Source organism: Scyliorhinus torazame, chromosome 16 (genome assembly GCF_047496885.1).
Source record: "Scyliorhinus torazame isolate Kashiwa2021f chromosome 16, sScyTor2.1, whole genome shotgun sequence".
Classification (NCBI taxonomy): Eukaryota; Metazoa; Chordata; class Chondrichthyes; order Carcharhiniformes; family Scyliorhinidae; genus Scyliorhinus; species Scyliorhinus torazame.
The window spans coordinates 19590665-19604356 of NC_092722.1; the positions used below are offsets into that span (position 1 = coordinate 19590665).

The 13692-nt window shown below is 48.4% G+C and overlaps 1 protein-coding gene across 2 annotated transcripts in view; it reads left to right on the forward strand.

The window, feature by feature from the left end:
* prkcz (protein kinase C, zeta) overlaps nt 1-13692 on the forward strand; it is a 741785-nt gene that overhangs the window by 105359 nt on the left and 622734 nt on the right. For both annotated transcript variants that reach the window (XM_072478046.1, XM_072478045.1), the window contains exon 4: nt 11534-11584. In XM_072478046.1, the coding sequence (XP_072334147.1) occupies nt 11534-11584 (51 nt within the window). The remainder of the gene's footprint in view (nt 1-11533; nt 11585-13692) is intronic.

The following is a 13692-nucleotide window of genomic DNA, read 5'->3' on the forward strand; positions in this document are numbered from 1 at the left end:
GCTCTTAAATTCAATCCCTCTGTTAATGAACGCTAGCACACCATAGGCCTTCTTCACAGCTCTATCCACTTGAGTGGCAATTTTCAAAGATGTATGAACATAGACCCCAGGATCTCTCTGCTCCTCCACATTGCCAAGAACTCTACCGTTAACCCTGTATTCCGCATTCATATTTGTCCTTCCAAAATGGGCAACCTCACACTTTTCAGGGTTAAACTCCATCTGCCATTTCTCAGCCCAGCTTTGCATCCTATCTATGTCTCTTTGCAGCCGACAACAGCCCTCCTCACTATCCACAACTCCCCCAATCTTTGTATCATCTGCAAATTTACTGACCCACCCTTCAACTCGCTCATCTAAGTCATTAATGAAAATCACAGACAGCAGAGGACCCAGAACTGATCCCTGCGGTACGCCACTGGTAACTGGGATCCAGGCTGAATATTTGCCATCCACCACCACTCTCTGACTTCTATCGGTTAGCCAGTTCGTTATCCAACTGGCCAAATTTCCCACTATCCCATGCCTCCTTACTTTCTGCAGAAGCCTACCATGGGAAACCTTATCAAATGCCTTACTAAAATCCATGTACACCACAGCCACTGCTTTACCTTCATCCACATGCTTGGTCACCTCCTCAAAGAATTCAATAAGACTCGTAAGGCAAGACCCACCCCTCACAAATCCACGCTGGCTATCCCTAATCAAGCAGTGTCTTTCCAGGTGCTCTGAAATCCTATCCCTCAGTACCCTTTCCATTACTTTGCCTGGAACATAGAACATACAGTGCAGAAGGAGGCCATTCAGCCCATCGAGTCTGCACCGACCCACTTACGCCCTCACTTCCACCCTATCCCCGTAACCCAATAACCCCTCCTAACCTTTTTGGACATTAAGGGCAATTTAGCATGGCCAATCCACCTAACCTGCACGTCTTTGGACTGTGGGAGGAAACCGGAGCACCCGGAGGAAACCCACGCAGACACGGGGAGAACGTGCAGACTCCGCATAGACAGTGACCCAGCAGGGAATCGAACCTGGGAGCCTGGCACTGTGAAGCCACAGTACTATCCACTTGTGCTACTGTGCTGCCCTACCGAAGTAAGACTAACTGGCCTGTAATTCCCAGGGTTATCCCTTTTCCCTTTTTTGAACAGGAGCACGACATTCGCCACTCTCCAATCCCCTGGTACCACACCTGTTGACAGTGAGGATGAAAAGATCATTGCCAACGGCTCTGCAATTTCATCTCTTGCTTCCCATAGAATCCTTGGATAGATCCAGTCAGGCCCGGGAGACTTGTCTATCCTCAAGTTTTTCAAAATGCCCAGCACATCTACCTTCCTAACAAGTATTTCCTCGAGCTTACCAGTCTGTTTCACACTGTCCTCTCCAACAATATGGCCCCTCTCATTTGTAAATACTGAAGAAAAGTACTCGTTCAAGACCTCTCCTATCTCTTTAGACTCAATACACAATCTTCCACTACTGTCCTTGATCGGACCTACCCTCGCTCTAGTCATTCTCATATTTCTCACTTATGTGTAAAAGGCCTTGGGGTTTTCCTTGATCCTTCATGCCCTCTCTTAGCTCTCCTAATCCCTTTCTTCAGTTCCCTCCTGGCTATCTTGTATCCCTCCAGTGCCCTGTCTGAACCTTGTTTCCTCAGCCTTACATAAGTCTCCTTCTTCCTCTTAACAAGACATTCAACCTCTCTTGTCAACCATGGTTCCCTCACTCGACCATCTCTTCCCTGCCTGATAGGGCCATACATATCAAGGACACGTAGTACCTGTTCTTTGAACGAGTTCCACATTTCACTTGTGTCCTTCCCTGACAGCATATGTTCCCAATTTATGCACTTCAATTCTTGTCTGACAACATCGTATTTACCCTTCCCCCAATTGTAAACCTTGCCCTGTTTCACGCACCTATCCCTCTCCATTACTAAAGTGAAAGTCACAGAATTGTGGTCACTATCTCCAAAATGCTCCCCCACTACCAAATCTATCACTTGCCCTGGTTCATTACCAAGTACCAAATCCAATATGGCCTCCCCTCTGGTCGGACAATCTACATACTGTGTTAGAGCAGTCTGCTTTAGTTTCATAGTTGCTGGCGAGAGGCGTGTAGTGAGTAGCTAGGAAATGGATTTTGTAGCGAGGATTGAAAACGATCGCTTCACACATCCCAATATTCAATTGGAGGAAATTCCTGCTCATCCAGTTCTTCATATCAGATAAATACTGTAATTGATCAACAGTGGGGGTGTTGAGAGTGGTGGAGCTGGGTGTCATCCATATCCAAGTGAAAACAAAACCTCTTTTAAATGATGTTGCTGTGGGGAAGTATAGTGATGAGAAATTTGAGGGGCCAACGATAGATCCTTGGACACCAGATTTAACAGTGCTGGAGCAAACCCTATCGTTTGACGTTTTTCTGTTCAAATATGCCCAGTGCACTCAAATGATCAGCGATCATTTGACATCAAATGTTCTGATTTGGAATGAGTTTTACATGCAGTCAGTGGCGGCTTGCCACCTTTGACACGGGCATAGTGGTTAGCACTACTCCCTCACAGGGACCCAGGTTCATTTCCGGCCCATAAAGTGCTGACTTTATGGGCCGAATTGCCTCCTTCTGCACTGGAGAGATTCTATGGGATTGAATGGGATATCAAATGCAATCAAAAGCAAAAGATGCTCAAAGATATCCAAGTGCAATCATCAAACTACATTGAACAATTGAGATTAATCACTTAAATTGTATCTGAATTTAGTAACTTTGTTCATTTCGTCCACAAATCTTTCCACAACTCACATACATGCTTGTGAGTGCCACCAGATCTCATCAGTTCTTTATTAATTTATTAATTGCTGTCCTGGGGAAAAAACTTAAGGGACACTTAACAATCTGCATGAATGCCAGTGTCCCTGGTGCCTCCCACCAAAAATCCTATCAGTGATCCCCCGGCAGTTCCCTTACTTGTACCACCCCACCCCATATCCTCCTGGCAACCCAGTGCCTGATGGCTTTCCTTGCCTCTCCTAACCCACCTCCAAATCTCGTGGCCTTTCCACCGAGGAGCAGGGGGAATGGGCTACACTGGTTCTAGGACTTTTGAAATTCAGAAGTTGGAGAATAAACTCTAAACCTTTTTGGTGTCAATGCTTAAGATAAAATCTGAGAGCTGTGATTTGATGGCAATAGATTACGATGTCAGATGATTGCTAGTTGCAATGCTAAATTATAACTAAATTATAGTTTTTTGAGTGCAAATGATGTCAAATGATAGCTAAATTGATTTTGAGCAGAAATGATGTCAAATGAAAGCTAAATGATTGCTTTTGAGCACAATTCATGTCAAATCCATAGAATTTCTACAGTGCAGAAGGAGGCCATTTGGCCTACCATCTGCACCAATCTCCGAAAGAGCACTCTACCGTGGCACATTCCCCCACGCTCTCCCCGTAACATTGATCATGGTCAATCCACCTAACCTGCAGATCTTTGGACAGTGGGAGGAAACCGGAGCACCCGGAGTAAACACACGCAGATACTGGGAGAATATGCAAACTGCACACAGTCACCAAAGGCTGGAATTAAACTCTGGTCCCTGGGAGGCAGCAGTGCTAACCACTGTGCCACCGTGTTGCTCTAATGTTGTTGAACACAGATGATGTCAACATTTTCTGGGAGGGATTGGAGTAGGCAGTGAGTGTGATATTTTGATTACAATTACAAAGATGAGAATGGATCCTGTCATCCCACCCAACTGTATAGCAGTGTAGAGTTATTGGAGGGAGATAAATTGGTTAACCTGTTAAGTGGGTTAAAAAGCATTAAGGTGGACAAACCCCCAGGGCCAGATGGCATATGTCCCAGATTACTGAGGGAGACATGAGATGAAATCGCTGGCCTCTTGACAGAAATTTTTGTGTCCTCATTGGCCACAGGTGATATCCCAGATGATTGAAGGATAGCCGATGTTGTACTGTTATTTAAGAAGGGCTGCAAGGATAACCTGGGTAATTATCGGCCAGTGAGCCTGACGCAGTGATTGTGAAATTATTGGAAAAGATTTTCAGAGATAGGATCTATGCACATTTGGAAGTGAATGGTCTTATTAGCGACAGACAGCATGGTTTTGTATGAGGGAGGTTATGTTTCACTAATTTAATTGAGTTTTTTGAGGAGGTGACAAAAATGATTGATGAGGGAAGGCTGTGGACTTTAGTAAAGCATTTGACAAGGGCCCAATGGCAGGCTGGTGCAAAATATTAAATCACATGAGGTCAGGGGAGAACTAGCTGGATGGATTCAGAACTGGCTTGGCCATAGAAGACAGAGGGTAGCAGTAGAAGGGTGTTTTTCTGAATGGAGGTCTGTAACTAGTGGTGTTCCGCAGGGATCCGTACTGGGATCTCCGCTCTTTGTAATATATATATATATTTTTTTTTAAAATATATATTTATTAAGAATTTTTAACAGAATTTTCAACCATACAAAACAACCCCCCCCCGTAACACAAACGAAAGAAAGCTCGCATAGCAAGACATGAACATGGCAAGTCAATATGATACAAAGCTTTGTACATTGGATTCCTCCCGTACATATCAGTTTCCCGGATCATTCATGTGTTTTCTTGCTCAAATGCCCCCCCAGAAAGGCCCCCCTTCCCCCTCCCCCTCCTCCTACCCCCCCCCCCCCCACCCCCCGCCCCCAAGAAAGATGTCCCCCCCCCTTCTCTTCCCCCCCCCCTCCCCCCGGGTTGCTGCTGCTGCTGTCCGACCTTCCTCTAATGCTCCGCGAGATAGTCTAGGAATGGTTGCCACCGCCTGTAGAACCCCTGCGCAGACCCCCTCAAGGCAAACTTTATCCTCTCCAACTTGATAAACCCTGCCATATCATTTATCCAGGCCTCCACGCTGGGGGGCTTTGCCTCTTTCCCCATTAACAAGATCCTACGCCGGGCTACTAGGGACGCAAAGGCCAGAATGCCGGCTTCTTTCGCCTCCTGCACTCCCAGCTCGTCCACTACTCCAAATAGTGCTAGCCCCCAGCTTGGCTTGACCCGGACTTTCACCACCTTAGATACTGTTCCCGCAACTCCCCTCCAGTGCCGGGCATGACCAAAACATATGGACATGGTTTGCCGGACTTCCTGAGCACCTCCCACATCTGTCCTCCACCCCAAAGAACCTACTCAGCCTCGCCCCCGTCATATGCGCTCTGTGAACTACCTTAAACTGTATCAGGCTAAGCCTGGCACACGAGGAAGAGGAATTAACCCTACTTAGGGCATCAGCCCACAGCCCCTCCTCAATCTCCTCCCCTAGCTTCTCTTCCCATTTACCTTTTAGCTTCTCTACCAAAGCCTCCCCCTCTTCTTTCATCTCCTGGTATATCGCCGACACCTTGCCCTCCCCGACCCATACGCCCGAAATCACCCTGTCTTGAATCCCCTGTGCCGGGAGCAGCGGGAATTCCCTCACCTGCCGCCTTACAAACGCCCTCAGTTGCATATACCTGAAAGCATTTCCCGGAGGTAGTCCAAAGCTCACAAACGTCCCGTCGATGAACAGGTCCCCCATTCTTCTAATCCCTGCCCGATGCCAGCTCTGAAACCCCCGTCCATCCTTCCTGGGACAAACCGATGGTTATCCCTGATCGGGGACCACACCGAGGCTCCCATCGCTCCCTTATATCGTCTCCACTGCCCCCAGATCTTTAACGTTGCCGCCACCACCGGGCTCGTGGTGTACCTTGTCGGCGAGAGCGGCAGCGGTGCCGTCACCAGCGCCCCCAGGCTCGTTCCTTTGTAGGACGCCATCTCCAACCTCTTCCACGCTGCCCCCTCTCCCTCCATCACCCACTCACGGATCATCGCCACGTTGGCTGCCCAGTAGTAGCCACCCAGATTCGGCAACGCCAACCCTCCTCTATCTCTGCTACGCTCCAGGAACCCCCTCCTTGCCCTCGGGGTCTTGCTCGCCCACACAAATCCCATAATGCTCCTGCTTACCCTCTTAAAGAAGGCCTTGGTGATCACAATTGGAAGGCATTGGAATACAAAAAGAAACCTCGGGAGAACCACCATTTTAATCGCCTGTACCCTGCCCGCCAGCGAGAGTGGCAACATGTCCCACCTTTTAAAGTCCTCCTCCATCTGTTCCACCAGCCGCGCCAAATTAAGTTTGTGCAGTGCCCCCCAGCATCTAGCTACCTGAATCCCCAAGTATCGAAAGCTCCTTTCCGCCCTCCTCAACGGTAGGTCATCTATCCCTCGTCCCTGATCCCCCGGCTGCACCACAAAGAGCTCACTCTTTCCCACATTGAGCTTATAGCCCGAGAAGTCTCCAAACTCCCTTAGGATCTGCATGACCTCAACCATCCCCTCTACTGGATCCGCCACATACAGCAACAAGTCGTCTGCGTACAGCGATACTCGATGTTCCTCTCCCCCTCGGACTACCCCCTTCCATTTCCCCGACTCCCTTAAAGCCATGGCCAAAGGTTCAATTGCTAATGCAAACAGCAGAGGGGTCAGGGGGCACCCCTGCCTCGTCCCTTGGTACAGCCGGAAATACTCCGTCCTCCGCCGGTTCGTGACCACTCTTTGTAATATATATAAATGACTTGTAAGAAAACGTAGCGAGGCGACGTCCGGTGACGGCGGGCGGGAGGCAGCCGCGCGTTGGAGGGCTCCCGTTCGGGAACGGCATTGTCGGGGAGTAACGGTCCTAGGGCCAGCGACGGCAGTAAAAGTCGGGAGACAGCGCACAGAGAAGAAGGATGTCAAAAAACAGTTAAAAAACGGCCGTGAAAAAAGCGGCTGGAAGTCCGTTGGGGAGTGGAAAGGTCACCGCAGGGTCAGCAAAGAAAATGGAGGCTGGAGCATCAGGGGAGGCCACATTACTTACGGCTGAAGAAATAACTAAGGTGATGGCTGCGGAATTCGAAAAGCAGTTGGCGCAGATTGCGAAATGCATGGAGACGGTGAGGAAGGAGATGAGGGAGGTTTTGAGTGCGCTGGTGGAGGAGGCGGTTTCCCCGGTGATGACGGCGGTGGCGAGCGCAGTGGCGGAGGTGCGAGAGCATGGGGAGGCGCTGAAGGAAGTGGAGGAGACGTTATTGCAGCACGGTGATCAACTTGCCTCGATGGGGAAGGAGATGCGGAAGGTGATGGACACTAACAAGGATTTGCGAGGAAAAATGGAAGTCCTGGAAAACAGATCCAGATGACAGTATTTGAGGATTGTGGGGCTGCCCGAAGGGGTTGAAGGACCGAAGCCGACTGAGTATTTTGCCGCGATGGGGGAGGGGCTGCGGCCATCGGAACCTGGCAGAACAAGGTCCGAGTGGTCTAGCCGGGGTGGAAAGTTGGGGTGAGGGAACCGAGGTTGGGAGGAGGAGTTTTACAAGAGGCAGTGGATGGGAGGAGCTGGAGACTTGGGGTGGGGGGGGGGGGTGTACAACTCTGGGGTATCATGTACGGTACTCTCTCAGAGGCTGGATGGCGTTGGTGGGGGGGGGGGGGGGGGGTTGGGGGTGGGCGGGGGGAGGGAGCTGTGTAGATTAAGGGTGACAATGGGTAATCCCTGATTCCTTTTTGTCATTTGTTTGGGTAAACATGCGGGTTGAGGTTTGGGGGTTGGTGGGCGGATGGGATCGTTGTTATTATGGGGATTGACATACCTTGCTGCTTATTGTTTATTGTTGATGGGTGTAAATGTGGGAGAAAATGTGAAAAAGGAGGAGAATTTTTAAAAATTAAAAAAAAAAAGAAAACGTAGCGAGTCTGATTAGCAAGTTTGTGGATGATACTAAGATTGCAGGAGTTGCGGATAGTGATGAAGATTGTCAGAGAATATAACCGGATATAGATAGGCTGCAAAATTGGGCAGAGAAATGGTAGATGGAATTTAACCTGGACAAATGCGAGGTGAGGCATTTTGGCAGATCCAATTCAGGTGGGAGCTATAAAATAAATGGCAGAACCATCAGGAGCATAGAGACACCAAGAGATCTGGGAGTGCATGTCCACAGATCTTTAAAAGTGGCAGCACAGGTGGAAATTGTGGTAAAGAAAGCATTTGGCATGCTTGCCTTCATAGGACAGGGTATCGAGTATAAAAGCTCAAAAATTATGTTACAGTTACATAGAACGTTGGTTGGGCCACATTTGGAATACTGTGTCCAATTCTGGTCACCGCACTACCAGAAGGACGTGGAGGCTTTGGAGAGAGTAGAGAAAAGGTTTGCCAGGATGTTGCCTTGTATGGAGGATATTAGCTATGAGGAGAGATTGAATAAACTGGGATTGTTCTCCCGAGAGAGACGGAGGCTGAGGGGCGACCTGATAGAAATTTATAAAATTATTAGGGGTACAGATAGGGTGAACAGTTGGAGGCTTTTTCCCAGGGTGGAATTGAAAATTACAAGGGGGCTCACGTTCAAAGTGAGGGGGGACAGGTTCAGTGGAGATGTGCAGGGGAAGTTTTTTTATACAGTGGGTGGTGGTGGCCTGGAATACACTGCCAAGTGAGGAGGTTGAGGCAGATACGTTAGCGACCTTTAAGACTTATCTGGATAGGCACATGAACAGACTGTGTATAGAAGGATACAGGCGATTGGTCTAGATAGTACACGTGATCGCCGCAGGTTTGGAGGGCCGAAGGGCCTGTTCCTGTGCTGTATTGTTCTTTGTTCTTGTTCAGACTTTGATGAGGCAGATTTCAACGAGAGAGGATCAACACCTAAAAAGAGAGCAAACCATGAACAACGTCAGCTAACATGGGGACTAGGAGGGAAGAAAGGGAAGAAAGAAAACAAAGACATGTTTATTTGCTACCTGATCCAGCTACTGCCCAGGACAATCAACAGCATTACCGTCACCAAATCCCCCACCATCATCATCCTGGAGGTCACCATTGAGCAGAAAATTAACTGGACCAGCTATATAAATGCTGCAGCTTCTGGAATGAGTAACTTGCCTTGAGTCCCCAAAACCTGCCCATCATGATGAATGTGATACAATAGTTTACCATATCCCAGACGAATTCAACTCCTCCAGTACTCTAGAAGCTTGATACCATCCAAGATAGAATAGCCTACTCCATCCAACACCTCGGGTACCATGGGCTAAATGTACCTTTTTGATCCTGCCAGATTTCCCTCGACTGATTCCCTTCTTGTATAGCTGTTGGAAACTTCATCAATATGATGTGACTTTGGTGAGGAATATTTGGTGAGGGGGCGATTATGTGGCTGGGAAGTCCTTGACAGGTTACTATATATTGGGCTTCAACTCCTGAGCTCCAGGGCAACGTGCAGAGCAAAATACCCCAAACTCATATTATTTGTGTGGACACTCGCCCTCGGCTCCCTCTACAATGACTGGAGGTCACCATTGAGCAGAAAATTAACTGGACCAGCTATATAAATGCTGCAGCTTCTGGAATGAGTAACTTGCCTTGAGTCCCCAAAACCTCAGCCGGATCCCAAACCACTCTAACACGGCAATCAAAAACCCTGCTCTAACCGATCAAATGTCTTTTCTGCGACCAGCGCAACCAACACCTATGTCTCCTTCCCCTCCGCCGGTGTCATAACCGCATTTAACACCCTCATAATATTTGAGAACAGCTGCCTCCCTTTCACAAACCCCGTCTGGTCCTCCCCCATCACCTTCGGGAGGCACACCTCCAATCTAGCCGCCAGTATCTTCGCCAATATCCTCGCATCCACATTCAGTAGCAATATCGGCCTGTTCAGTGGAGATGTGTGGGGAAAGCTTTTTTACACAGAGGGTGGTGGTGGCCTGGAATGCACTGCCAAGTGAGGTGGTTAAGGCAGATATGTTCGCGACTTTTAAGATTTATCTGGATAGGCACATGAGGTGTATAGAAGGATACAGATGGTTGGCCTAGATAGGACACGTGATCGGCACAGGCTTGGAGGGTCAAAGGGCCTGTTCCTGTGCTGTATTGTTCTTTGTTCTTTGGATCCTTATCCTTCTCCAGCAGCAAGGCTTTCGAGGCATGCCCCAATGTCTGGCAGCACCCCCTTCCCTATCACCACCTCGAACATTCCCACCATCGGTGGCACCAACCTTTCCCTAAATTTCTTATACTCCACTGGGAACCCAACCGGCCCTGCACCTTCCCTGACTGCATCCTCCCAATTGCCTCCTTTATTTCCTGTTCCCCTACCAACCCCTCCAATGTGGCCCTACCCTCCTCCCCCAAACCAGGAATTCCCCCATCACCCGGTCCACCCCCGTTGGCTCCGATCTATACAAATTCTCATAAAACTCCTCAAACACCCTATTGATCAGGTCCGGGGCCACCACCAATTTTCCCATCCTATCCCGCACCTGCACAATTTCCCTTGCCGCCGCCTCCCTCGGAAGTTGGCCCCACAACATGCACCCGCATTCTCCCCATACTCACCAGGCTCCAATGTCCATAGCCCCTCCCCCCACCACACCTCTATTCACTAGCTAACTTAAGCTTGCTAGTGCGGGGGCCCCTGCCCAGACCCCCTCGCCTGCTCTTGGCGGCTCATTCGCCTTCGGTTTAGGCCTCAACGACCGATGAGCCCGGTACAGTTCATACCGAGAGAACATCTTGGGAAAGTACTCCGTCGGCCTCTGGCTCTCCACCCCCTCGGGTAGGCGCAGTATCTTCAAATTTTGCCACTTTCTTCTTACTTTTCGACATCTTTCTCCTTCCTTATACCTTCCTACACTCAACCATCAAAAGATTGCCCCTGGGATTGGGCATCAAACTCAAAAAAACAAGCCTTGAGCAGGAGCCACCCAACGTGCGACTTCCCCCTATTTGCCACCACCGGAAGTCCAAGTGAACCAACATGTAACAAATAACAAACCAATTAATTTTTGAAGTGTGGAATCCACAGGGTTAAAGCTTTAGACATAGAAAGGTATACTAATACGTCTGTGTTTTCCTCCTGCATCCTTCCTGACTACATTGATAGATTTGTCCACCTTGTTCTTTCAGTTCCATTATGTAGCCACCATGTTAATTTTCTGATTTCGACAGATGCAGATTGACTTGCAGTGTGTGTCCACTATTTTTAGTTTGGTTTTACTGTTTACTTGGAAACATGCATTGTTTTCTGAGTTGTATCAGATGACTATACAGATACTTCATCTATTTAAGGTTTTAAAATGAATGAGTAGCTTCTCCATCACATTGCATTTGCCAACAGTTCTCAAATGGTTTTGATGATATACACCTGACAGCATGCAGATATTCGATAAAATAATACATTTCAGTTTCACCTGGTTTGTGTAATGGACAGTGCAAGTTCATGAATTGATTGCAGCTATAAAATCAATCCATAGAATATTACAAACTTAATTGCCATTAGTATGAGGGCAAATTTCCAATCACAGGCAAAACTAAATGAGAAAGCGAACAATAGTTTTAATTTTACAAAATCCGCTGCAGTTGGATTGTTTTCTTTATGCTTATTTTTAAAATTTGTTCTTTTTTCATTTACACAGTATTTCCCAGCATTCCTGAAAAACCAGGCATGCCCTGCCCTGGAGAGAATAGTAAGTATATTTTTTTAAATCTCAGTTTCATTGGAAAATTGGTGAAATATGGTGACCTTTTAAAATTAATACTCTCTGCGGCTATGGTTGGCACAGCCCGGATTTATTGCCATTGAGAAGGTAGCGGTGGACCACTTCTTGAACCTCTGCAATTCTTTGCAACTGTTTGATATAATTTATTCACTTGCTCGGCCAACTTGGAGGGCAATTGAGAGTTGAACATGTGGTGTTGGATGGGAGTCAGAGGCCAAACTGGACAAGGTCGTTCCTTAAAGGACAATAGTGAACCAGTTGTTTTTTTATTTACAATATCCAACAGCTTTAGTTTTGATGGTTTCCAGATTTTAAAGAAGATTTAGTGACTTGTATTCGTGTCATCTGGATTGCAAGTCTACTATACTATTTTGCACCTCATAGAGCTTGATGTTTGCCTGTTCACAAAATAAACATTTAAGCAGAAGAGCTCAAAGTAACGATATTTGTTCTATGTTGAATACAAGTACATGGGGCGGGATCCCCCCCCCCGCCTGCCTGATGGGAGATTTGCCGGGGCACCGCGCGAATCATGCCACGCCGCCTCGACCCCCGCACGCGATTCTCCCCCCCCCCCCCCCCCCCCCCCCCCACCGAAACCAGCGCCGCACGAATCGCACCGGGCCACTCGGAGAATCGAATGACAGTCCCGCCGGCGCCGTTCTAACCTGCTCTCGGGCCGGCAGGACCTGGGGCTTCAAGGGCCGGGAGCAGCCTGTGGGGAGGGAGGTTCCAACCCCGGGGAGGCCCACCGGAGTGGCCTGGTGCACGATCGAGACCCACCGATCGGCGGGCCGGCCTCTCTGTTGGCGGGCATCCTTTCTTCCGCCGGCAAGCCTGGGTCCATGCGCCATTTTTGTGCGGGTTGGCCTGTGGGAGGACGGCTACCGCGCATGCGCTAGTTGGCGTCGGCCCAACTGCGGATGTGCAGAACCCAAGGCGCCGCGTCTTTTATGCGGCGCCGGGTCTCTGACGCCACGCCGAGGCCCCGCTCCCGTAAATCGCGCGATGCCCCTGCTAGCCCCACGGAGGGGGGAGAATAGGGGTCTGGGAAGGGGGGCCGACGCCGGAGTAAAACACTCCGGTTTTTATTCCGGCGTCGGCACTTAGACTCCCGTTGGGAGAATCCCGCCCATGATGTAGTGATTTATCTTGCTGTGGCAACCAGTTTAATATTGCATTGTGCTTGCTTGGCCAACAGTCTAAATAATGTGTAAAGAAACCTGGAAGCCAATGTGCCCTCACGTATGTCACCCATTTGTTTCACCTTTGGGAGATTGGTTCAAATTTGTCGTAAAAACTGTGGGGTTAAACATACCCTTCTAACTGTAAACTAAGTTGAATTGGTTTGAGTCACCTTTCTCCAGTTTATGCATGCAAGAATACAGTGCAAATCTTTGTGTAACTTTACCCTCATTGATACTTAGTGGGATTTCACGGACAAATCTTTGACAGACAGAAAATATCATGCCGATGCAGTTGGAAGTGATGTTTTGACACTATGAATGACTAACTCTAATTAAGTTAATTACTCTAATTGGGCGGCACGGTAGCATAGTGGTTCGCACTGTTGCTTCACAGCTCCAGGGTCCCAGGTTCGATTCCCGGCTTGGGTCACCGCCTGTGCGGAGTCTGCACGTTCTCCCTGTGTTTGCGTGGTTTCCTCCAGACGCTCTGGTTTCCTCCCACAAGTCCCGAAAGACGTGCTTGTTAGGTAATTTGGACATTCTGAATTCTCCCTCTGCACTCGAACAGGCGCCAGAATGTGGCGACTAGGGGGTTTTCACAGTAACTTCATTGCAGTGTTAATGTAACCTACTTGTGACAATAAAGATTATTATTAAAGATTATTAAGTTATTGCTGTGTACAAAAATAAAGTGTGTTCGAGATGCTGTTCACAGGGCTTCCGAATAAAATGCGACAATGACAGCCGGGGTAGGAAAGCTTTTTCAATGCTTCAGTCTTGAGTACATGGGTCTTTCTTTATTGGCCATGGACAGTCTTAAGAGGATGATTAATTTTTCCCTTTTCAAATCATCATCAAATATTGATCTCAAGTATTGCTCTCCTGTAT